The sequence below is a fragment of the Abramis brama genome (assembly GCF_963993115.1).
Source record: "Abramis brama genome assembly, chromosome: 10".
Lineage (NCBI taxonomy): Eukaryota > Metazoa > Chordata > Actinopteri > Cypriniformes > Leuciscidae > Abramis > Abramis brama.
The window spans coordinates 15,653,245-15,679,610 of record NC_139972.1 but is presented as its reverse complement, the minus strand read 5'-3'; the positions used below and the strand labels follow the sequence as shown (position 1 = coordinate 15,679,610).

The 26,366-nt window shown below is 37.6% G+C and overlaps 1 protein-coding gene across 1 annotated transcript; it reads right to left on the bottom strand.

Annotated features, from left to right (window-relative positions):
- Positions 1-2,261: 2,261 nt before the first annotated feature.
- snx19b (sorting nexin 19b) lies at positions 2,262-26,366 on the bottom strand. The gene is made up of 12 exons (XM_084125473.1): positions 26,240-26,366; positions 21,858-23,457; positions 21,396-21,534; positions 21,206-21,306; positions 20,963-21,082; positions 20,752-20,873; positions 20,562-20,655; positions 20,223-20,409; positions 19,187-19,316; positions 7,309-7,493; positions 5,237-5,324; positions 2,262-3,954 (listed from the first exon to the last, which is right to left on the bottom strand). The coding sequence occupies exons 2-12, from the start codon at positions 23,436-23,438 to the stop codon at positions 3,831-3,833; spliced, it is 2,871 nt and encodes a 956-aa protein (XP_083981599.1). The 5' UTR covers positions 23,439-23,457; positions 26,240-26,366; the 3' UTR covers positions 2,262-3,830.

Sequence of the window (26,366 nt, the reverse complement as noted above, 5' to 3'; positions counted from 1 at the left end):
TCCTTTTGATTTTCCTGACAAAAGCGTCCAGAGTCGCTAAATAAAAATTATACAGGCTTTTAGGAAGTCAGGGAAGTTCTCAGGTTTTTATTAAATTTCGTTACAAGCTGTTCACACATTGGCAATAAAAAAGCGATTAATAGCCTGCATGAACATTCTTACACATAGGGCTATAAGCACATCCTAAACAGGCTTTAAGCCCGAACATCCTGTAAGGCAGCTTTGGTCAACATTGACTTTCACTGTGTGGAAATGAACAGCGACAACTTGTTGGGTCTGAACCAACAATTATTAAGTTACCAGGCCAAATCTTTAACCACTGGGCTATATCACTCCACGATATATTACTAAGAAACTAGTGCAAAACATTAAATATGAAACATTTGCATCTGTTTTATTTGTCAAGTGTGCGGTGAACATTGTTTATTGACAGGCCTGCTTCTTTCATTGAGCTAGATGTCATTGATGACTAAGTCTGTGTGAGCAGTTCCAGGTCTGTAGCACCTCAGGGAACATTCCTGTGCTCTGTCTGTGGTCTAACCTCACAGTATTACCTTTCTGTTGAGTGTTTCCTAATATTTGTAGGAACTGCGTGTGGGATTTACTGGCATATAAACATTTCACATACTGCACATTCAAAAGAACACGGTTTTACTAATCTGTACTAATCTATTAATTGTTAGTTTGTAATCACGTCACGTGATTACTTTAAATACTTGAAATAGGCACATTCAAAACCACTAATGTAAAAACAAGCCTGTCGGATTGCTAATTTAATTTGCTCGTATTTGAGCATTAGGTGTCTTTTTAGTTGTTGTTTTTTCTAGTTTCCATGAGCACATCACTAAGTTCCTGAATAGAACACAGAATGATTTAAGGATCATTAATCTTTTAAAATTCCACTTTTTCTGAGATGAGGTTGTATTTCTGTTATTTCCAGCTAAGTTATTTTCAGGTTAGTGCCAATGTCCTTTAAAGAGCACTTGACCTGTTTTTTTGCCAGCTTGCCTTTATGCGATCCAGTGGCACTCGGCGTTAGCCAGTTAACAACATTTTGGATACTCATGCAAGTTTAAGAAAGGGCTACTTAATGCATAATGATATTTGGTGCTTGTACACCAAATGATGTAATACATGTTGAAAGCTTAAAGGGTTTCCTTTTGATATCATGTAATAAAGTAGAAGTGTGCATTAAAAAAAAGATGACAGATAGATAGATAGACGGATGGATGGATAGACAGATGGATAGTATTTTTTGTTGTAACAGAAATCAGTGAAGGTAAAGGGTCATGATGACTACACACTCTGAAGACTCGCCAACTTGCCAGACTCATTGTGTGTCGACCCCAGAATTAGTCCCAGATACTAGATCTGATTTCAATAACCCAACGTCTCTCTGTTAATCCATTTCTGATGATTTTGGAGATAGACCTGTTTTTCCAAGGGCAAAAACTTTGAACAAAGGTTTAGAGATGTTTTCCACCAAATTCTAGGAAAATCTGGATGTTTAGCTCCAAGATGTCCGTGCTTGTAATCTCACATCATAGAAACAGCAGTGCGGTATTATTTAGCATGAGGAGGATTTACTGTAGCAAGTGATGTGTTTTGGCAAACGCTTCCCCTTGTTCTTTTCGACCGACCACGTGTATTAGCATGATGACACAATGTTACATTTCAGTAATGGAAACAAATGTATTAATTAGATGGAATAAAAGCACTGACAGGTCCATTAAAGTGACAGCGTGTTAATAAAGAATTAGCAGTAGGGTAAGTGCTACCAAATTCTGTTCATAAAAATGCTGCCAATAGAATTACATAATTTTTAGTTGAAAAGTGCTGTTTAAAATCACAGTTCACTCAACTTCACTTATTCACAACACAACATGTTCATTTTTATCACGTGAAGCTCATGAATTACTGACAACCATAGATCATATTGTCGAAATATTTAATAAAACAAGTCAATAGTTTTAGATTTCATTGTTGTTGATGTCATTTATTCATTCTTTTAACACATAATTTTCCGTTAGGTTCCATCTCAACTAAACGTGACCTGTGGGTCTGTGTGAACAATTTCTGTTCACTTTTTTTTGGTAGATTCGTGTGCATCTATAAATCCCCAGTATGTTTTTGGTACCAGCTGTTTTTCTGTTTTAAATGTAAACTGAATCACAATTACGTTTGAGTAAGTCGTTTCAAACAAGTGTAACATGCTAACCGAAACTGAAAGCACTTTGTAAATAAGTGACAACTGAATTCAATGACAATATCGAGTGCTTTATACTATTATTTCAATATACAATAAAACAACATTATGGCCTACAATATATACGCACCAGATCACTTACAAAATTACAAATAGTGCAACATTCAGCGCATTTCGCATGAGTACAGTGTAACAAAGCCATCAAGCCATTGTAATGCATACTTGGGCAACAGGGCTTACAGTGCAAAACTTGAATCTAAATCAGCATGCATTGAGACACAGCTCACATGATCACGTACGGAAAGGACAGGATCGTTTTACACAAATACTGGGTAGTTTGTGCAAGCAGAATGGCAACAAGATGACACTAATAAAACATGAAAACTGACACATCACATCGGCATCCACTTGTTACTGATTTTCAACTGAATTAGATTATTTACACACATTAAGGCAATAAAGACATCACCATGTAATTCTCTATTATTTGTTGTTAAAACTCAATTTGTCTTTTTATAATGTGCATACAAGGAAATTAACATTTAAATAAATTAAACATTTAAAAGGATAGATCACCCAAAAATAAACATTGTCATTTTTTACCCTCATGTTGTTCCAAACTGGTATGATTTTTTTTCGTCTTTTTTTCATCTGTGCAAAACAAAGGCATTTTTAGGAATGTTGGTAACCCAATAGTTTTGATGCTCATTGACTTCCATTATATGGACAAAAAAAGTCCTCAGACATTTATCAAAACCTCTTTTACATGTTCCACAGAAGAAAGAAGTAATACAGGTTTGGAATGACACGAGTAGGCTAAATAAAGACAGAATTCAAGTTTTGGGTGAATTAACACTTTAAGATAACTTACATACTTCAATAAGACGGTAAATAAATATTAAGACAAATGTTCTGAAAACTGGCCGTTTTTGATGAATCAACATGATCTTTTCTTTAGAGGCATTCTGTTAGCATCTAACCACTTAATTAGAAGTTGTGAAGAGTGACAATATGTTTAAAGGCTTCATAAGTTAGCTGAAAACACACAAAGCACGTACAACTTTACCGTGACAACAGAAGCAGATGTGACAAAATTTCATGCTCAAAGAGGAATCTCAAGAAAAAAAAATAGGCTTTCCTCCAATTGAAGGCTAAAGAGATCAAACTGGAAAAGCATCTGAAGAATCATTGGGAGGGAATGTGTGTAAACTCAAGGTATAACATGACTGAAAGGCCATAAACGAGCAATAGGACGGTGTGGAAATGATCTGTGCAGTCCATTTGTAAGAGCATTGCCCAAAGCTGAAGTGAGAACACGGTGGATAAAAGTTGGAGAACTTTTAGAGACTAATTCAGATCCGGTATGTAGGGCTTTTGAGATCGGACTTGTGGTTTGATAAAACACAAAACAGGTGTCCATTAATCAATGCTCGCCCGGATGTGCGTAGTGTGTCCCAGAAACAGGGAGACCAAATTGGTGCCAGACACATGCTAAAGTGAATAAAATCCACACTTTCTTGATCGCATATTCCTGCCTGTATTTCCACCTAACACTGCAACGGACCTCACACATTTGTATGCGATACGAATGTATGTATGCAAGCGGTTTTATGTCTCCACACACCTATGGTGGAAGCTTCTCAGCATTTTTGGACAGGCTGTGCAGAAGGGTTTTCAGAAAGTCCTCGTCAGGCAGCTCAGGGACAAGAAACTCGATTAGCAGATCCCAGATGCAGTACACAAGATGTCTGCAAAAAAAATAAAAAAAACAGTCACAGGAGTTCACAAGCACTGCTACATCCTGCACACAGATCCAACAACACTGTATTATCAAAAACCTCAAGGTCCTAAACAGGATGTCATGCAGACACTGGATTCGGACATTCCTTGTTGCCTTCCCCCCTCTTTATACAGCACAAACAGCTCATAAAGCAAAGGATACTAAGTCAATGTATAACTGATTGTAACAGCATCTGCTTCATCTGGATATCTACAGCAGACTACAGCATGTTCTAGTAAATCAAAGAGCAGCTCTCTCAAAACCCAAGCTGGTGAGAATAAATCATGCATCCCCACTGTGGTAACAGTCTACAAAGATGTCACGAGGTGTCGTGATAACACAACACAGCGATGTATCTATTGAAAGCACATTTTTGCATTCTTTTATCGGGATTGCTTGCTTACTGTGCCATAAAAAGAATGACAGTAAAGTAGTTAATAGTGTAGGATTACAAATGTAAGAATATGTCTAAGATCTGCTGATCCTACATGCTTCCAAACTACACTGTATTGGGCATTCAAGGTGAACATGATGGCATCAATTTACTGATTAGAGTCAATATAGTTTCCATTGAAGGGGTTTTGTCAGTCTTTGATCTTCATACTGAGAGTAAAACTATGTGTGAAATCTGTGAATGATTACATAGTCTTAGTTTTTGTGACCATGTGATGTTTATACAATTTGGGGGGTACCATTGTCTTCAGTCGGGGGTAATTGTCTCTATTGTCTTTAAATGATATGTTTCAAGGGTCAACTCTAAGGCTGTGTAAGATCATACACGTTCAAAGAATGTCAGCACCTTTAAGGACAGCTCACTGAATGCCTATAAGATACCATGAAAAGTTCCCTTAGTCAGACTTGATGACTGCAGCTACCGACAGCTCGTGTTCTCAATAAAGACTCCTGCTGAAGATACAACCAAGTCTTCTGGTCTTCGCTTCTGAGTTTCCTACATAGTCAAGTAAATTACAACCTGACCACTTTAACCATTAAAGCCATATGTTCACTAGGCCATATCTGCTTGCCTCATGAAATATTTATGCGATTTTTGCAGCTAGAAAATGTTGATCAGTGTTGACAAGATGCTACAATATATTTCTGACTCTATTTTCATCAACGTCCTGACGTTTCCGCGGAATTTGGAATTTCCAATCAATGTTATTAATCTCGTAAATATGCATACAGGAACATTGCATAAATGGCTGCGGTGCTGATTTTTATCTTCATCTGTGTTTAGTACTCAAACACACCTGTTTATGGTGGGGTCCTGAAAAGAATCCAAAACCATCTGCCAAGATATCTTGTACTTCTCAGAGCCCAGCATATCACAGATCAGATCTGTAAAAACACACAATAAACTCAGTCAAGGAACATAGAGATGAATATCTGCTAGACTACACTACACTAGTGATAAAAAAACAATCCTTTTCTGTTTTCTGTTCCCTTATGTTTTGATTCAGCTTCTAAACAATGGTGTTACTGAACAGTTTTTTGTCTCAATCACACAATTATTTGTAAACCCTATTTTTCAAAGGTCAAATTTGACCTGTTCCATCCAAAACACATTATTAAATGCTAAAAAGATATAAATCAAATCGAAAGTTACAAATCAATCAATAAAAATATTTAAGCGTGATTAATCTCTTAATTTTCTTCATAATTAACACATTAATGCCCCCAGTTCCCTTTTTTTTGAAAAACCAATAGATAATCAATTACTGATCTGTCAGTCACTTAGAGGTGAAAAACATCTCAGACTATGCCAGTTACATTTGATCTATCCTTTAATTGTGTGTCAGTGAAGATCTCTTGAGGAGAGATTCCCTGATACAATTGTAAAGCGCTTTGGGTGTACAGTAGTACATATGAGAGCGCTATATAAATGCCTCATTCATTCATTCATTTCTATAATTGTACAGATTTTCTTTTTTGAAAGAAGTCTCTTACTCTCACCATGGCTGCATTTATTCATTTTACATTTACATTTACAATTTACATTACTCTTACATTTTTTTAAATGTAATTTATTCATGTGATGGCAAAGCTGAATTTCCAGAGTCACATGATCCATCAGAAATTAAAGGAAGGGTAGGCAAATTTTTATATACACTTTTTGTTATGCTGGTTGAAACTCTCTTCACATCCTGACAGCAATCAATAATAGATGTGGTCTAAATATTAAACATGTACATTTATCTTCTGTGGAAATCTCAGGACCAAATCTCCATCCCATCATTGCATTTCATCTGATACGATGCCCTACCTGCCTGTCAACATATGTATTTCCATACCTCCGTGCACCCTGCTCGCGCAGACATCACACGTCATCATTAGGCTATGCAGTGTTGTAGACAGACAGACACCGAGCGCCAAAAACAAACTGAAGCCAGCTTTTACAGTTCCTCCTGAACCAAAACAATGAGCTTATTCTGCATTCACACCATGTCGTAACAGTAATTACGCGTTGGCAACCCGTGACGTTCTGAGCTGTTTTCACATCCTCACACTCAATTTATGCATTTCTATGTCACCACTATCAACAATGAAATGAATCTGCAGCAGTCAGGTGATACAAGTAAGAGCTCTGTAAGTTGTTTACGTGCATTATTATAGTAAAGTTATGTGCTTTGAGACATGAGGTAATTTAAAGGGTTAGTTCACCCAAAAATGAAAATTCTGTCAGTAATTACTCACCCTCATGTTGTTCCAACCCCGTAAGACCTTCATTCATCTTCGGAACACAAATTAACATATTTTTGATGAAATCTGAGAGCTGGATCACTCCTCCATAGGCTTCTAAGGCATTATAACTTGCTGGCCCAGAAAATGTATTAAATGTATAAAATGCTGACCCAGAGAGAAGGAAATAAATAGTGGAATAAAGTCGTTATTTTGGGGGGGGGTTTTGCGCACAAAAAGTATTCTCGTCGCTTTATAAACTTAAGATTGAGCCACTGTAGTCACTTGGACTATATTAACGATGTCTTTAATACATTTTCTGGGCCAGCAAGTTATAATGCCTTAGAAGCCTATGGAGGAGTGATCCAGCTCTCAGATTTAATCAAAAATATCTTAATTTGTGTTCCGAAGATGAACGAAGGTCTTACGGGGTTGGAACAACATGAGGGTGAGTAATTACTGACAGAATTTTCATTTTTGGGTGAACTAACCCTTTAATGCAGTTTCTAGTGACGCTTTGCAGACTCTGCTCTGGCTGTGCTCGTTCATGTATTTTGGAGGAGGTGTGGCTTTGGAGTCGCGTTGAAGCGAGGGTGGGATCTTAAAACGGTAGTGTTTGTGTGAATATTATGAGGCGTCTCACCTGGCAGTAGTTTCATAAGGCACTGCAGAGCCTGTTTTCTGCTCTCCTGTTTCTGCTGCGGGCTGCGTTGGGGTCGGGGTTGAGCCGGCAGACTTCCTCCAGGCCAGATGGCCTCCTGCAGTGCCCGCAGATAAATCACCCAATACTGCGTACAGGTCAGGTTAACCACACCCACCTCTAGCCACCTAAAGGCCAATCACAGCAACACAAAGAATTTAATATTATGCTACAAGAACAAAAATTCAGGATTGCTGATGAAATCCACTTTAGGTACGTTTACACGGCAACGATGTATTAAAAACTTGTCAAATGTAATGTTGTCAAAATTATCCCCATTCACACGGATCTGTGAAAACGACTAAAAACGGTGTATTATGCATGCCAGGCCAATAGTTGGCAATGTCATGCACCTCTGCACAAACACATTATTCAATGTATGTAAATAATGCATCTTCCCAGGTCGTAGTAGTGGTGTAGTAAATCTAGACTTTGCTGGAGAAGCATTCATAAATCAGTATCTTGTGCAGCACAAACACGGTCCTGTAGTTCGCCATTGTTGTATTTGTTATCAAGTACTCGCACATGCCTGAACAGGCAATACGCATAACATACGTCACTATTTTCACAAATTCGTGTTTTTGTAGTTTACATGGAGACGATAACGGTCTCATTTTCAAAAACTTGCACTTTGAAACCCGTTTTCAAAAGTTCAGGCCCCCAAAACGTCACTGTCTTGTAAATGAACGGCCAAAACGCATGAAAAGTTTTCTGTTGTAAAACTTCCCGTGTAAATCCCCCCTTGCAAATTGATGTGCTGCATGCAAACAGCAGAAAACACGCTACAAACCACGTGTGATCAAAATACATTCAATAATTCTACCAAATGGAAAGGAGAAGTCAAAAAGAACATCACATGTTTGGACTCCATCTTTCACGAATGTCCTTCAGCAAAATCGCAGTTCACATGTGCCACTGCAAAGTTCTTTGTCTATTCCAATTAAAATCTGTGACGGGCCACATATGGATATAGTTTATCCTTTAAAAATAGCATCTCATTTCAAAGAATCAATTCTGCAAAATTACTTTTGGATAACTGAGGGATTGCATGACATTACTGTGGATGAGACTGTTTAATCTTTTAATAATCACTACCATTTTGGCAGACAGTCAGCATAACAAAACGAACAGAAAAATATGTGGAAAAAAGTATTATAAGACATTACATTTTTATGAGAGAGGCTGATAGGATTTATTTTTTTTTAAATAGAAAATCAATAGGCTGGAAAAGAATAATGTCTATTTTACTTGGATTGCAATTTGATTAATTTAAATAATTAAAAAATAATTACATGATATGATGATCTATCCTGTGTTATTTTAGTATCACTGATAATTTTTATTCACATTTTGAATTATTTATTTTATTTTAAAGTTTTAGTAATTGTCCTTTTTATTATTTTGTGTTTGTATTTTCATATATATAAAGATATACAAAAGATATGAGTACAACAGTCAAACATGACTGACTATCTAGTGCCTGTTTTGTTTTACAATTATTTCTTATAAATGAAGTGTTCTGTGTCTTATAAGCAGGTGATTTAATGCAGCCGAAAAACAACTGACAACTTCAGTCAACAGTTATGTTGGAAACAAGTGACAAATAGTCAGAAAATCTATAATGCTATAATTATATAACCCAATCAGGGCTCAAATCACATAACCAACTGGGAAAACATGTGCCCTCACCTGAGGGTTTACTCCTCTCATGAATACTATGAAGTGGACCCAGGAATTTCCTGTGTCATTGATTTAAATCTGTCCTGCTCTTCGATTACATAGCTGGTTTATTTTGGTCCTGACTCTTTGAAATGCCACAGATGCTACTTGGTGACAGAGCCTGAGATCCAGAGAACCTCTTATGGTCATGCTTACTCAGTGCCAAAAAACAAATCGGTTTCCTAAGTATCTGAAGTATCTGAGCTGTCCCAAATGGGGGTTTCAGTCCAAAATGCATATATCTTATGTTTAAGTCAGAGGGAATTATCACGTGTGTGTGGAAGACATACGGATGCCAAAGTCTGCTCTACTTCAAGGCTACTACCGTGTCTAGCAGCTCCCTTTAGACTCTCAAACAGAATGATGGATTTCCCAGTGGCCATTAAACTACAATTCTGGTCAAATTTCAATGACCCATGCAGTAACAACATGACAAGTTTCATTTGCATTGCCTGTCTGAGGAAAATATAAGGATATTTACCTACAGCAGAGATTTATGGACTGCATGTTTGTGCACGTTGATGAAAGTCTCAATAGTACAAAAACATCAATATGCAGTGTTTGCACACAGGATTGCTATTCTGTTCTATGACAAAATGCTATTTTTAGAGCCTGCAGTAGGTTTCAATCAGCTAAGTACATTTAAAAGAAGTCGAACAGGTTTTATTTCCTGGAATGATATTCAAGGCTCACTTCTATAAATGTTTCAGTCAAAATTCGAGCTTGCTGCCCAAAACAAGAGTACTAAGTCGGCCTGCGGATCTAATAGAGCTTCTGAAAGGACTTACACCGGTCTAACTGAGAACATACGTAATTCTCGAGAAGCTCTGATGTAAGGTGATGGAACAAAAACCAGCTGTTCCAAAACAACAAGTGGAGTATTTTATTCCATTAATGGCATTTCTGCCATTATAAAGGGCAGTTAATGTGGACTGGCATGGCCTTTGACGGAGACGTGCACCATTAGTGGAGGAAGACATTTCTCAAGCCAACAGGAGTGGAAAACAAGGGTGCATGGAGCTCACTGGAGCCAATTAAGTTTAAACTACCCTTTTCAGGTTTTATTGTGAGCCTTCATTTCTTCTGACACTTCAAAAATATAAACATGATAAGTATATTCCATTCACAGCCTTGCCTGATCTGCATCTCAAATAAACTTGGAAAAACTGATGTGCTGGAAGACTCGGTAGGAACTGAACTTACATGGAGCATTAATTATGATGCAATAAACTGACTGTGTTACCTGAGACAGATGTAAAAAGTAAAAAACAAAAAACAAAACAACAATTGCAGGCCTACAAAGACAATGAATGAAGAGGTCTAATTGCAGTTTGGCAGCACTTTCGTTTTATAGAATACAAGACATTTGCTAGCGGATCAAGAGACACCACATTATAACCTTAGGATATCCCAAAAATTTTAATAAACTAACACTGCCTTGGCAAGCTCCTAACAGTAAAAAAAAAAAGACCAACAGAACGACTGATAGAACGGCTGACAGAATGATGTACAGAACGATAGAACGACTGACTGATAGACAGAGTCTGTGTAGACGTGTCTCTGCTTTGCACATCTGGCAACTGTCTCAGTCAGATTGCATGGAGATTGTCAGCGGACAGCCATAAATTTTCAATTGGATTGAGAACTGGATTCGGACTTGGCCACTCCAAGACATTAACATTGTTTTGAAGCCATGGCTTTATGATTGTGGGCACTATCTCGATGGAAAACAAATCTCCGAAATCACAGGTGTCCAGCAGACTCCATCACCCATCCCATTTTCCTCCATGATTTCCCTGTTTATTTTACTCTCATATTCCTTCTAGGGCCTGCTGAAAAGTAGCATCCACACAGCATGAGGCTGCCACCACCATGTTTCATAGTCAGGATGATGTGTTTTTATGTTCAGCACCAGACATGCCATTTAGTCAGATGGCCAAAAGATAAATGTTGGTCTCACCACAGAAACTTCATCCAGCTGGCAAACTGTAGCCGAGATGTCATATGACATTTTTCAACAGTGGCTTTCTCTTCGCCACTCACTCATTAAGCTGTGACTGGTGAAGCAGTAGTTTTAAGTGGTTTCTATATAAAGCCAGTAACTCTTCAGAGTTGTCATTGGTGGCCTCCCTGAGCAGTCTCCTTCTTACACAGTGACTTTCCATTTCTTAATTACTGATTTAACTTGGCTCCAATGGATATTCAATCAATGACTTGGAAATTATCTTGTATCCATGCCCTGTACTTTTCAATTTTTTCACTGATATGTTTTAAGAATCTTTCACTTTAAGTTCTGCCGCAATACTGCCTCACCAGTCACTGCAGCTTCCAGATACAGGTGCATTTATATTACAATCAACAGAAAACATTGTGAATTCTCAAACCAGTTGGTTACACTAGTAATAATTTAGGCGTATCATATCAAAAGGGGTGGATACTTTTTATACTCAGGAGATTTACAATTATTTTAGATCACCTTGTAAAAATATTTCAGTTAGTAGCAATTATTAACTAAGTAACCACCAACTATCAACTTAGATTATAGTTGCTTAGTTCCTAGAAAGTTAGTTGATAGATACATAGACTACCAACTATGTAACTTTCAACTATCACATATAAACTGTCAATGACTAACTAAAACATATTTAAAAAGGTAAATATAACAGACAGGAATACATATGTAAATATTAAATATTTTTTGTTTTCCAAGCTAAATCTATACTTTAAAAAGTCTAAGATCATGAAATAGCAGAGACAGACACTGATTCTAGTGCAGGTGTCTGTAACAGGTGTCTGTGCAGACTGATTATTCAGAGATTCTTGTCCAAATAGAGGTAACAAGGAGACCAATTCAGCTCCTTCTTTCTTACCAAATGGAACATAATGACATTTATGAGCAGCCAAGAGCTGAAATTGCATCAATTTGCACTGTGAAATAATCAAATGCTCTGGGTTGTGGGCCAGCTTTTTAAACAAGCCATTACAAGTTAGCAGTCTGTTTCAAAACGCAGAGGAATGTTGGACCAAAACAAATAGTCTTTCTCAAGGTAAAAATTAACTGGTTTATCTCAGACTAATCCATCTCCATGCACAACTTTTGCAAAACAAGCAAATACTTTAACCTCGGAAGCCAGAAGTTAGAAATAGTTTCTTGGCACGGATAGCATCTTGTACGGGTACATTTGTTTGTAAGGAATCATCTCTAATGCAGTTTACCAAAGAAAAAAAAATGACAAACATAAACTGAGATGAGATGTGATGTGATGTGATGTGAGATGAGATCAAAGTGTCATCACTGAGATTTTCCATAGGGACACGATAACAAGGCTGTGTGGTCTTTTTTCCACATGGTCCTACTGATGTTGACGTAAAAATGTTGGCGTTATGTCTTCAGCAAGAATCATAAAGTGCTGTCATACCAATATTTATAATCTTTCATACTCTAAGTGATCTGTAGATCCGTCTATACCGTGCCGTGTGCATCTCGTAATGATGGAGCATGATGAATGCTGGCTTTTCTAATCAATCCACCTCATCCTGTAAGAATGCAGTGAAGATGTTCAGTTTCTTTCGGCACTGACTGAACTTGCATATCTCCAATCAGATATTTTTGAGTGTACACAAAGAGTACAATACCAACACTGTTTTCTTCCTCACAGTGTTGTTATGGAAGACCTGGATGGAAAAAATTCCTTTGTTACAGACATGTTCTCACTATGCCTATAGATGATTTTAGAAAGAATATTCAATCTAAAACAATACATCACAAATCAGAAAATTATGAAGCTCTTGCCACCACATTTGGGAAAAATAACAAATATGAGAAACCATAAACTTCGTGCAAAGTTTACATCTATTGATGGACAGTCTGTAGTGTGCTGTAGGAAATAAATCAGATCGGAAGCTTGAGTGACTATTTAAAAAACAGGAACGATTGACAGATTGTGTTTTCGTGTCTTGCCTGTTTAATATGGATATAACCAAGCATAACCCAAGGATGGACTGCGGGTAGTTTACAGTACAGTAGTGTGCAGTACAACCAGCCAAAATTAAAGTCTGCAGAATGATAGATCATAGGAAGAGAAAGAAACAGCAAAAGACAAATGTTTTGCTGTGCAGTAAAACCATGGTTGGCAGCCTTTCTTACCTCAAGCCTTTTCCAAAATCCGTTTATGAAATAAATATAGGCAAGCACAGCAGAACAATCTATCATAGCATCTTTAGCACCGTCATAAGCAAGCCTTTTTCACAACACTAAAAAAAGCCCCATCCAAGTAGTTTATATAACAGAAGGCGGCAAGTCAAACAGGTTTAAAATCGGCGAAAAAATTAAGTAAATAATCTAAATTTTTGAGTGAATTACTTATTTAAGGGTACACTATGAAAGAGATTTAAAGGGATGGTTCGCTCAAAAATGAAAAGGCCTGCATGTGTCATTACAAACTTGTATGACTTTCTTTCTTCTGCAGAATGCTAATAAAGATTTTTTTTTAATAATGTTTTTGTCCATATAATGGAAATCCAAAACAACACTGACTTTTCCTGAATTTCTCATTTCTTTCCGTCATGCAGTTTTGAGCCAAAAATAAAGGCTAGTACACTACTGCTCAGTAAAATGTATTAATGTTTATATATATTATATATTATATATTATATATATATATATATATATATATATATATATATATATATATATATATATATATGTATGTATGTATATGTGTCTTTACGGTCACTTTTGATTAACTGAATGTGTCCTTGCTGAATAAAAGTATTAAATAAAAAGGACTTATCAACCCCAAACTTTTGAACAGTTAAGTAAATAATGACAGTATTTTCAATTTTGGGTAAACTATTCCTTGGAAAACTTATGGAAAACCTCCATGTAATACCATTATAAAAAATAGCAACTGAACTCATCTATCATGAACATGTCCTGTAAAACTATCAAAACATATGACATTTATGTTGTGAGAAGAACATTTGAGGACAGCCAATCAAAACATAATTTCTACAACCATTTCTTGACATCTTCAATCAGCATTTGACAGTATATACTGCCACCAAGTGGTTTTATTACACACATGATCACTAATGTAAAGCAGACGGTGCTCGATTCCTCTTGTGAAGATCAACCTTCATGCAAAGTTTAGATCAAACACACCTTAGCCGGATAATCAAGGTCTTAAAGTCTGCTAGAAAATTACAGACAGGTGTGTTAGTGCTGGAGCAGGAATCCATTATATAAGAACAGACAGTTCACATGTTTGTCTCAAGAGTTACTTTAAGTCAAAGCCGGTGTGGGTTTTTTGCAGTCATTTCCGAGCAGCGGTCTAAAATAAGGGATCAATAATCTCGATCATAGTTAGCATTCCACTGCTGTTATCAAGGGCACAGGCATATGTTTAAAAATAATTCTCATCAGGCAACTGACTGATATAACCACAACCATATTGTGACTGTAGTACTGAAATGATAATTGAGCTACTGCTAATAAAAGCAACAATGTTTCATCTAGGTCCTTTTCCTTTCATTCTGGGTCACTTTGTAAAAATGTATGTCAGCTGCCTTCATCACCCGAGGTTTGTGTGGCAGAATGTGTAAATTTCCAGTTGGAAATGGCTTGCCTCTGGATAATTAGTCAGACAAAGACATCCGGTTCGGTGCTAGAAGAGCCGCAGACGCCGGATAAGTAAACTAATTCTTTCCCTCAGATGATGTCCGATGTGTCTGTTTGCACCGAGGCACGAGCAGCAGCTGGCCCCCTCGTGTCTCCCTTGTATCCACACAATCACACGCTGCCATTTCAACAGGACCTGTCCGGCATGTAGTGTGTCACTGCACACAATCTGTCATCTAATATGTGGGCCAATTCACGTGGCGGGGGTGACATTTTAGTCGACTGATTTTAGCAAAATTGCCTGATAGACTGTGCCCAGTACCTGAATATTTTGTGGGACTGCTTTTTTCAGAAGTACAGTATCTTTCAGGACATTTTTGTATTGCTGAAACAAATAGCTGAGGCTAAGAAACGTATATCAGGGGTGTCCAATCCTATTCCTGGAGAGCCACTAACCAGCAGAGTTTAGCTTCAATCCCAATTAAACACAGCTGAACCAGCTAACCGAGGTCTTCAGGATTACTAGAAACTTCCAGGCAAGTGTGCTGGAACAAGTGGGAGCTAAACTGCAGGACATTGGCCCTCCAAGAGAAGGGTTGGACACCCCTGACTTAACATTAAGTAATTCTTTTCCCAGGCAAATGTCACAAGGAGGTCCTTAATCTTCAGAAAATGATGCTTGTCTACCTCTTGAAGTCGAGCCATTTCTTTTTTTTTCTACTTTTATTTGAATATATCTTATATAAGATTTGTACTTTTGTACCTTGTTACCAAAATGAGGGACATGCTTACATATGGTTTAAACCCCTGATTTCTGTGTTTTAAATATTTTCTATCAATGCACATTAAATAAAAAGTTACAAAAAGAAAAATTGGTTTAAATGTATTAATAAATAATAAATTACTTTTTTTTTTAAGAATAACTTAACAGGGTTCAAAACATACCAAACCCATAACTAGAAAATAATATAAACAATAATGAAAATCTTTTCTCTGAGCCTACTTTCACAGATTTTAAAATCCTATCAGCAAAGAGAAAATATTAATGATTAATTCTGCTTAATTGGTCAATAAATTCTGCAGGTCATTAACAAAAAAACAATGTTATGTACACCAATGTTACTAAATTTCTAATTGATCCTCTATAATGGCTACACCCACATGTGGCATAAATTTTTTCCTACACAAACAACAGATTAAAAACATTTTTACACGCTTCTGGGAACAAAACAATAATGGGGAATTGCTCAAGAATGTTCTCATTTTTGAAAGTAATGTGTGTAACAAGTAATGACTGTAAACACAATGCAGATGTGCATCATTTTGATGACAAATTGGCAGCTGCTTTAATCTTACCAAATACAAAACAAAATATTGATGTAAATGTGGCTTCATAAGCTCAACAACACGACTGTGATTCCATACTAAAGCTCAACAGAATTACATGTCTCTAGTTAGTTAGTAACTACACATTCTTGCAGGACCAAACGGTTAAGGTGATCAAGTGAATTAGTAGTGATTTTCTAAACTGATCTTACGGCAGTTTCGAATTATTACAATCAAATAATCTAACTCAAAAGGTCAATATCTAAACCAAGCCAAAGGTCAAAGAAAAGGTATTCTGTCCAAAACCTGCTCTCATCTGATGAATATAATAATTTAATAGGGGAATTACTTTGTTCAGATATAAGTTTTAGGAAATTGGGTTAGGTAAACAACTAGAAGTAACAACGTGCCCTAAAGGGTAAAACTTTGCACTACAAACCAGTGTGTTTAAAACTACGACAATACATACAAATACCAGTTTGCAATTTCAAGCAGCATAAACTATTTTTGTACAGCTAACAAGACGACAATGGAAGCCTCGCATATCAAATTACAAATTGCCTGCTCAATGTTCACAATAAGGTGGAAACTAAGATTAGGGTGTAGGTTAGGGTTAGGGGTTAGTACTCGTTTCAGCGTTGTGTAGGCAATCAGCACTAAGATTGACATGACCAATGAAATCTTTCGAATCGGCTGTGGGGCAGGATTGTGATTGTGAACTGGTTTGAGAAAAGGAACCACGCAAACTTCCACAAAACTTTGCAACTGAATTAGACACGTGATCCACCAATGTCCTTGTCCTGAAGAAACCCTGGTTTAAAGCAGAATGAAGATTAAATGTGTGGATAAAAAAGAAAAAAACTGTACATATCTGGAATAAATGGCACCATTGTGAACATTTATTTCAAACAGAGAACAAATAACCACTATACTGATCAGCTCGAACCCACAAAAGACACACCTTTGAGACACTGGGTCTATCCAACTGTTTAGGAAAGACTCGGGTCTCACTCCAGCTTTCCCGTCTGAAGGCTGTTGGCCATCAGAACATTGCAGGAAGCCGGTCTGCAAGCAGGTGTTTAATACACCGCCGCACAAACGAGTCATTTGAAATGGCTAGACATCACACCACGAGGATCTGCAAAACAGATGCGTATGAAGCTGAGGGATTGCGTGTGTGATTTAATGTGAGGCCTGACCTTTCAGCTTGAATCCTCAAGGATGGACGGGGTGGTTTCAAAGAAACGAAGAAAAAAATGTTTCTTTTATAGCACAAGGTTTCAGTAACCTCTCTGCATTAGAAAGGCATTACTGTGCCACGGGATAAATCTGCACATCGCAGACATGCGGTCATCGCTAAACAGAGCAGCAAAAACTCCAAGAGCTTTAATTAAAGGAAAGAAGAAAGCTACAACAGCGAGCTGAAACCGAAGGTGGCTCTGTGGGATGTCCCGTGATTGTTATTAACTCCAGGAGAAGTGAAGCAGAGGATGGGGGAAAGCCACCTGTTGACAGCTTTAAAACACACAGTTCTCACTTCCTACATCAAGTTGTCATCGGTCCCCGCAACACAACTTGTTTAATAAAGTATTTATATTCATGTTTAAAAATAAGAATGATCACGCAATTGTACAGCAGTTTGGGGACGGAATGAGTGATGCCTTCAGGTGACACCTCATTAAGTCAATCCATCTGTCGGCCGTGTCTGTCTTTAGGCCCTGTTGAGCGTCGTGGCTATCTTTAGAAAAACAAGCCATCATACTACATGCTGCAGGGTATAGTATGTGCACAGTATGTATTAAATATGCATAAAATATAAGGATGGCCTACTATATTTACCAAAATGAGCAGTATACAACAAACAACACTGCATGGAGTACTACATGAAATCTCTTTCTTGACTAATTATTTGATCGGACTGCCAACCGTGAAGACATTTTTATACTGAATTGGATTGCTAAAGAACTGTTTTTATTTCCAAGATAAGTGGATGCCTATAATCTATTATAGAATTATTGCAGAATTATTGTTCTATAATAACCAATTATTATAGAACAATGCCTTCTGTTTCCCAAAATTATTTTTTAAAATAGTAGCCAGTCATCAAGGCTGCATTTATTTGATCAAAAATACACACACACACACACACACACAAAAAAAACAGCAATACTGTTAAATATAAAAAATAAAAAATAATTATAAATTATACAAAAAACGACATCCAAAAGTATTAATCTTACTGACCCCAAACTTTGAAACGGTAATGTATAATACGTAAATAATAAGCCATTTTTTTAATTTCAAACATTAATGAACTGATGTCATAGTCACACTAGACTTAAGCATGTAAAATTTCTTCGGACAATGCAACGAACTCTCTCAAGTATGTTTTTTTTTAAACATAAATAAACATATGTGATCCTGGACCACAAAACCACATGGGTAAATTTTTTTAAATTGATATTTATACATCATATGAAAGCTGAATAAATACACTTTCCATTGATGTATTGTTTGTTAGGATAGGAAAATATTTGGCCGAGATACAACTATTAGAAAATCTGGACTCTGAGGGAATCAAAAAAATCGAAACATAATAAAATCGCCTTTAAAGTTGTCCATTTATGTTCGCGATTGTCCTGTATTCACTCACAAAAATAAATGTTTTATATCTTTAAGCTAGGAAATTTACAAAATATCTTCATGGAACATGATCTTTACTTAATATCCTAATGATTTTTGGCATAAAAGAAAAATCGATAATTTTGACCCATACAATGTATTGTTGGCTATTGCCACAAATATACCCGTGCAACTTATGACTGGTTTTGTGATCCAGGGTCACATATAACAATAAATCTGAAACTAAAAATATACAATCTACTCCACTTTCCTGCAATATTGTACACCTGCAATTTAAATTTTTTTGTGTTCAAGTCACAAACTTCCACCAACTTTGAACACAGCACAATGCAAAACTTATTGAATGAGCCAGTGTTTCCAGTCTATAGAGTTAAAGGTTTAATGAAAGGTTCGCCTCGAGCCAATCATGGCCTAAAATGATCCTGGTCGGGGGGGTGAATGCACTGAACGCCCTCAGCTGATGAAAGATTGACCAAAGATTAATGACACAGAGAATTATTAAGGATGACCCACCTTTCTATGAAGGTCCCAAATAGCAGTCTGATGGTCCTCTGGATGTTCTCTGTGCAGAGCCAGCTCCACTGATCCTTCAAGAGCATGCACAGGATATTCAGGGCCTGGTCAGACAGAGCCGTCTCACTAACTGTACACAAACACAGAGGTACACGACACGTGATAGAAATGAATTAGTCACAGCTGGAAATGACTATGAGAGACGTTGGTCAGAATCTTTGAAAATGTATTTGCAAAATGATTTCCAGAATGAATGAATGAAAAAGAGCACAGCTTGTTCCATGTCCACGAGTAAACTAAAATACAAAATATGGACACAAACAGATGCAATCATTAACATGATTTTTTTAAATGGAACATGAAATGACTGTTTGAACAGAACTATGAAAGCTTTGTGTCAGGTTTTTGTCAATGCAAGGGACACACATTAAAGTACAATGCTGCCATCTAGAGTTGCTGTCCATACTGTAATATCACAGATCAGTTCTACTTATCCAATGTCCTTAAAGCAGTGATTCTCCACCTCCACAATCTACCAAGAGGGTTGCAGTATTTCAATGAATAAATTATTATTAGTATATTAAAATAATCTAATTTAAAGTGCTAAATGGAGATATAAAATTAAATCATAATCTCTTTTTCTCATCTCAATAATTGTTATTGTAAACATACAGTTCTTGAAACTTCTAGAGTCACAAAATTAATTATTTCTGGGAGTATTGATGGTTAAAAGGGGGTGGGTGGGGGGTTCTTTGAGATAAACGTTGAGATCCACTGGTTTAAAGGAAAAGTCAACCATTTAGTAACCTCTCATGACATTCCAAATATTTAATTTAATTTATTCTTTCAAATAGAAAAGGAGAATTTAAAAAAAAAAACAGCAAAAGTATCATATAAGTGGTTTTTGTTTGAGAAAACTTCCACTCAAGTAAGCCGCTAACACAAGAACAGCTGTGATTACATCATTACATCGAGTTGACCTCAAGTATTATTATAATAATCATTATCACAATTACTCTTATGCAAGAGTCATTACCAGAGTCAGAGAAGGCAGGTTCAATCTGTAACTGTGCTTTGGTACATGTGCAGGTTTTCATATCCCATCTGGGCCCCAGGCCTCCGCTTCTTTCTGCATCAGCATCAAACCCTGGTGCATTAACCTCGAATCGCTCCTTCTCTGAGATGAAGCTCTCCAGTCCATTCAACGACAAACCATTGAAAATCTTCAAAAACAACAGCAAATCAATGCATATTCCCTGTTGTTGCACTTGCACAGCATCAGAGTGGAATTGAGGAAAAGTACATTTCCATTTCTTGTTCACTTCCTGCTCTTAAAGGCGTTGGAAAAGAACAATTAATAATGACTGCTACTTACAGTGCTGCTATCATCACAGCAGTAAAGCACTTTGGGTTTCATGTCAGATACGTTGAGAGCAGGGGATATTTTACTAGAGAACCTCATTCTAGACCTGGAAATGAAGAGAGAATTGTGATTTGTTATTTACTGCTATGTAAGCTATGTATGTATTCAGAAAGACAGTAAACAAGCAGCTCTCTTGCCATACTTGGATTTCTTGTCAGTGGACAATTTCCCATCAGGCTCGGCATCCATGTCATCAGTAGGGCTCTGTGGTTCTGAGCGAGGGAAGGCCGTCTTCAGGGTGTCCACTATAGCATTCACCACAATCTGCCAAGTGACGTATTGAACACAAATCGTAAAAGGTATTTTTGTGAAGTGTTTCAGTCAAAGCATCCAATGTGCATTTTGAAAAGTACCTTGTCAATGCGTGAAACAATGAAAGGTTTCTTCACAAAGGCAATTCTTGCATCAGTGTTTAGAGCGAGGAATTCTTGCATTTCCTCACTGTTGGCCGTTTCAGGAATGCTACAAAGTTGCTATAATAAAATAAGACAGGAATGACCACTTAAAATAAGTTGTGTGGAATGGAATACTACTTAAAAATTGTCAGGTTTACATCATTTTATATTAAAATTTAAAAAAAAATTCAAAGAACATACTCTAAGGAATGTCTCCAAAAGACTTTTCCTGGCCTCAACTTTGTCACTGTCCATGTTTCCAAATGGAAGCTCAGGAAAGATTTTCTTTGGTCCTTTCACATCTACATTTGGCAAAACAAGACAACTAATCAAAACACTGTATTGGAAAACTTTGCACTTTTCACCGAAAGGACTAATTTGCTCTGCTCACTTTTAATAATTTTGCGTAATTCTGGTTTCTCCTCCAAACGGGTCTGAAGGTTGAGGAATTCGCTGTATCGTCGGTTGACAGTGTGATAGGCAAAGGGCTGCAAAGATTCTGGATTCTCTGAGTCCACAGCTGTCTCATACTGCAAGACAAAGACATCACCATTATCAAGTAAACATTATTACGACTTTTTGCTAAGCTTTACAGAACTGGAGATTTTCATGATTTTCATAGTATGATTTCCCCTAAAATGTGCTCATAAAGTGCTAAAAATGTATTGGATACCTTGTCCTATCTGTCTGCAGAGACTGGAGTAATTATTTTCATGTTATGGCCGATAAAGATGAACTTTGAGTGAGCGTTAGATGACAGCATTAGGGAATATAAATGTAAAATTAGGAGAAATGAGCATAAACTAATAAATATTTAATACCAGCCAACAAAGAAAAGCTAGCGCTAATTCACCTTTACAGTGTAGAGAGTGTAGGGATGTGAGCCAGTGCCCCTGTGCTCCTTGGCAGTGATGGTGCCAGTGATGCGGAGGTTCTGGATAATGACAGGACCCTCTGGGCTGCCGAGGGGCTCGAAGTTGAAAGGTGCCAGGGACGCCATCCCAGCTGGTGAAGAGACCTGGATGGGCGCAGTCAAAGCCAGCTCAGTGGGGTTCACCAGGCCAGGCTGGTCTACACTCGAGTTACTTTTCTCCAATGGCTGAAGAGTGCAAAAGAGTCCAGATGACTCTTCCACGGGCACACCGGCAGAATGTACCGATAGCTCCTTCTCTATTGAATTAGTGTAAGTTGGAAGTTCATCCTCGAGATCTAACACAGTGTCGACTGGAGTGGTGCTGTCGGTGAGTCTTTCCGAAAGGGTCTCCTCTGTGCCGATCATAACCAGCGATTCCAGAGAGCTCCGCTTGAAGTCCGTCAGAGGGGATTCCAAATCAGAGTCTGTTTCCTGATAGAACGGATTTGGCTTGCCGAGTCGCAAATAATCTCTGGGGCTAAAACCCAACGGAAACGGTTTCGTCAGCCGTGGTTCGTCTTCCTCCAAGTTGTGTGGAGAATAAAGTTCAGCGGAATCAATGACATCATAAGCTGCAAGTTCTGGCGTTGGGGCCTCCGTTACTGTGGGCATCTCTGGGGTGACTTTTAGGGTCAGAACGCAAGGAACTTTAAGTTCTTGTGGTGCGTTTTCTTGAGTATATACAACTTGAGATGGAGCCTGAACTTCTACTGGTTTTGGTTCTGGGGTCGGTTCGCTGGATTTAGTGAAGACGCTTACAATCAACAAGTTTAGCCAGTCTGGGTCGGACAGTTTTGTAATTAACGGCAGAAGAACGTTGCACGTGATAAGTTCGCCCACCACAAATCGACCTGTTCGGGTTTCTAAATGTGGAGGAGGTACAAGAGCATGTAGAAGGAGATCTACAATGGCCCGTACGTAATTCACCTCAACAGCAGAGCTCTGAAGAGCAGGATGAGGTGGGCAGAGTTTGCTGTACGCCTCCCAGAGATCCTCATCTTTATCGACCTTTTGTCCTTCCTTGGCACTCAAGTAGCACTGAAGGTGGCATCCAGATAGATCGAACACCCTCTGGGCTAAGGCTTTCCTGTCGACCCTTGCCGCTCTACCCTTGAGCTCCAACGCCATGGAGATCATGGCATTGTGCACCTCATCCTCAAACTCCTGTTCTCTGGAAACTGTGGCGTACCACGAGGTGACAAAGTCACGTATGATCTTGCCAACGGTCTTCTGGATTTCATCTTCCAGTTGTTGCTCGCCCTCTGCACTATGTGGGATCTCCTCCAGCTTAAAAAAACGCTCCAGATGAAAGACGCTGTCTGAGTCCAGGACAGCCTTGGAACCCAGCCAACCACCTAAGACCACTAAGAGGCTTGTGAAGACACAGAGGAGCCAAACGTTGACCAGCAGGTGGAACAAGAGCATCCAGGCCAGCAGTGCCCCAAAACCAAGAAGCCTCTTCTGGACCAACAACTCAGACAAGCCCCAGGGGCTCGGGTTGAGAAGCTCAGGCTGAGACATTGCAGAGATTTACATGCTCCTATGAGGAAAAATGGAGAAACGCACCATTTTTTACAAAAGTATAGCCATAGTATTCTACAATTACTATCAAGTATGCAGTCAAATACTCCTTACTTGAGGGACCAAATGTAAATGTTTAAAGGGACAACCAAAAATAAAAATTCTGTCATCATTTACTTAGTTTCATTTCATTTATTTATTTATATAGCACCTTGGAGGTTACCATTGTAGTTCTGTACTGAAGGGGGTGGATTGGAATCCACTGCTGCTTCAATGTATTTGTAAGAATTGATTATAATCAAGGTATTAATCAATATTTTTTTTTTTTCCTTCTAAATATCACATGAGTTGGATGACTTCTCTGGAGATTTTACTTTGTTATAGAAGTTACCAGTGTGATTACTGAAATGTTATTTTCATGCATTCTTTAATGTCAGTATTTGATATTTGAATGTAGTAACATTGCTTGCCTATTTACTATTTACATTACTTGTCCATTGCTTCCAGAAATTAAATAGGGACTGGTTTTGTGTTTGAGAAAGGTCTTCAACATGTTAAAACACATAGGGGTCATTGAAGTCTATAGTTTAAGGGACCATTTGTCAGTTAAATCCTATAGTTTCCATTTAGACTAAAGTGTCCTATCCTGAGAGAAAGAACTTGTTATCTTGATGTTTTGAGACGAGACTCCTGTTTATAGTTAAAGCCTGGCCGAATCCAACCTTGGAAAAGATGTGTGTCGGTGTGTGTTAGTCTTCTTGCTTACAGGTTAAGGAACCACTGGCATTATTGGAGATTGACTGAGTTGTTGTTCGAGACATGCTGGCACCCAGCAACCCAAATTTGCGACCTGGAAGGTCACGACGTGCCTAACTTCAGGGTCCGAGTGTCAGCAGCATAATCTATGGAGATATGCTTCTGTCTATCTGTGGAAAATTACTATGTTTATCAATTTCTTGGCCAATGAGAATCATTCAGCCTGTAAGTAATGACGTAGCTTAGACCTTGGAAATGGTATAACTGCTGTGATCTTTGTAACTGTAAGCGGGGCGGCCTACGAACTCCTGTGTGAGTCTTGAAGCTGACTTCTGCTGATGAAACTGCAAACTATCTTCAGTAAAACTTTTCTTAAATTTTTTATAATTCTGACTCCGGGTCTTCTTTTCAAACATCTGGTCCATGGGTCCTAAACTGTTAACCCCTAACAGTACATTGCAATAAAAAGCAACAGAACAATAAGACAAAACACAAAAACATCCATGTACTGTTGCCTTTGGCTTGCTCAGTTGGGGATATTTTGGGGATATTTAATTTTATTCTCTCAATCAATAAATTCCACTAGAAACAAACTTTGTTGTATTATTTTATTTTAATACTGTGAAGCTGCTTTGATACAATCTGTATTGTGAAAAGCGCTATACAAATATACTTGATTTGATTTGATTTGATACTAATGTACTAAAATGCCGAAGAGTACAGATAAGATTTTAAGCAGTCCTTAAAAACATTAAGAGTCAAGGAAGATCTAACATCCAATGGTAGATTATTCCACAATCTAGGACCAGCGACAGAGAAAGCACCTTTCAATTTGAGACCCGCTCGAGGAATAGTTAGAAGAAACTTGTTTGATGATCTTAGTCTTACGCCTGAACTGTAGGGTTTAATAAGCTCAGCTAAGTATTTATTTTATTGCTTTAAAAACATATATCAGAATCTTATACTGTATCCTAAAATGTATTGGTAGCCAACCTAAAAAAGATAACATAAGAGTAACATGATCCGTTTTCCCAGCATTCATTAACAACCTTACAGCAGCATTTTGTACTAGCTGCAAGCGGGCAATGTGTGTTTGACAGGTCCCGACATAAAGTGCACTACAATAATCTAGACGGGGAAAAAATATAAGCGTGGACAACTTTTTCCAGGTCGCTGGCTGAGATAATTGGTTTCAATTTGGCTATTGCTCTTAAATAGAAGCAGCAATTACGAATCACCGTCTTTATCTGTCAATCAAATATGATAGATGAGTCAAAAATGACTCCAAAGTCCTTTACTTGATCCTGCGAGTACCCCCTCCATCGGCCTAAGTTATCTATTCACCCTCATGTTGTTCCAAACCTGAATGACCTGTATATTTTGAAGAATGTTGGTAACCAAACAGTGCTGGTTACGTCTGACTTCCATTATGTGAACAACATCTCCTTCTTCCACTAAAGAAAGTAAGTCATTCGGTTTTGGAACAACATAAGGGCGAGTAAATCATGACAGAAATTTCATTTTTAGGGGAAAATTGTTTCTTTAAGAATCAGTTCATGAAAAAGCATAGGGCCTAATTGATGGACAGGTATTCTTAACATTGGGAGTCACACGTCTCTATACTACAATAAAACTGAGGTAACTTGGCAGTAGCCACCACTGTCATCTTTTAATATTAATTATATTTATAATATAACAGTTATATTAATGTAATTTTAAATAATGTATCATGGTTTTACAGCAGGTAACGTTAACCTTTAACTATGGTTACCATGACAGGGGCTTTAGTTTGTAAGGGGCGTCTAATGATCAGCGATTTAATACAACAAAAAAAAACTAAATAGTAGATATATAGTTGAAATTATTAAAAAAAACAAAACAGAAATGACTAGTTTAACTAATCTAGTTATCATGACTTCAATTTTGTATGTCTTTGCTGTATGTTTTGATGGGTAGTTAGCCTATCAAGCTGGCGTTTCGTAACGTTACTTAAGATTATGCAATATATGGTACAATGAAACATTAGTGAGTTAAAATTAACTTACCTCGTAAGGTGTAAGATGTAAGGTGCAAATTTGGAGCCTAACCAATTCATGTTAAAACGCCGACTCGTACGGCCTTGTTGCAGTGTTTTGACAGCTTCTTCCTCGTCATCTCCGCGTCAGATGCTGT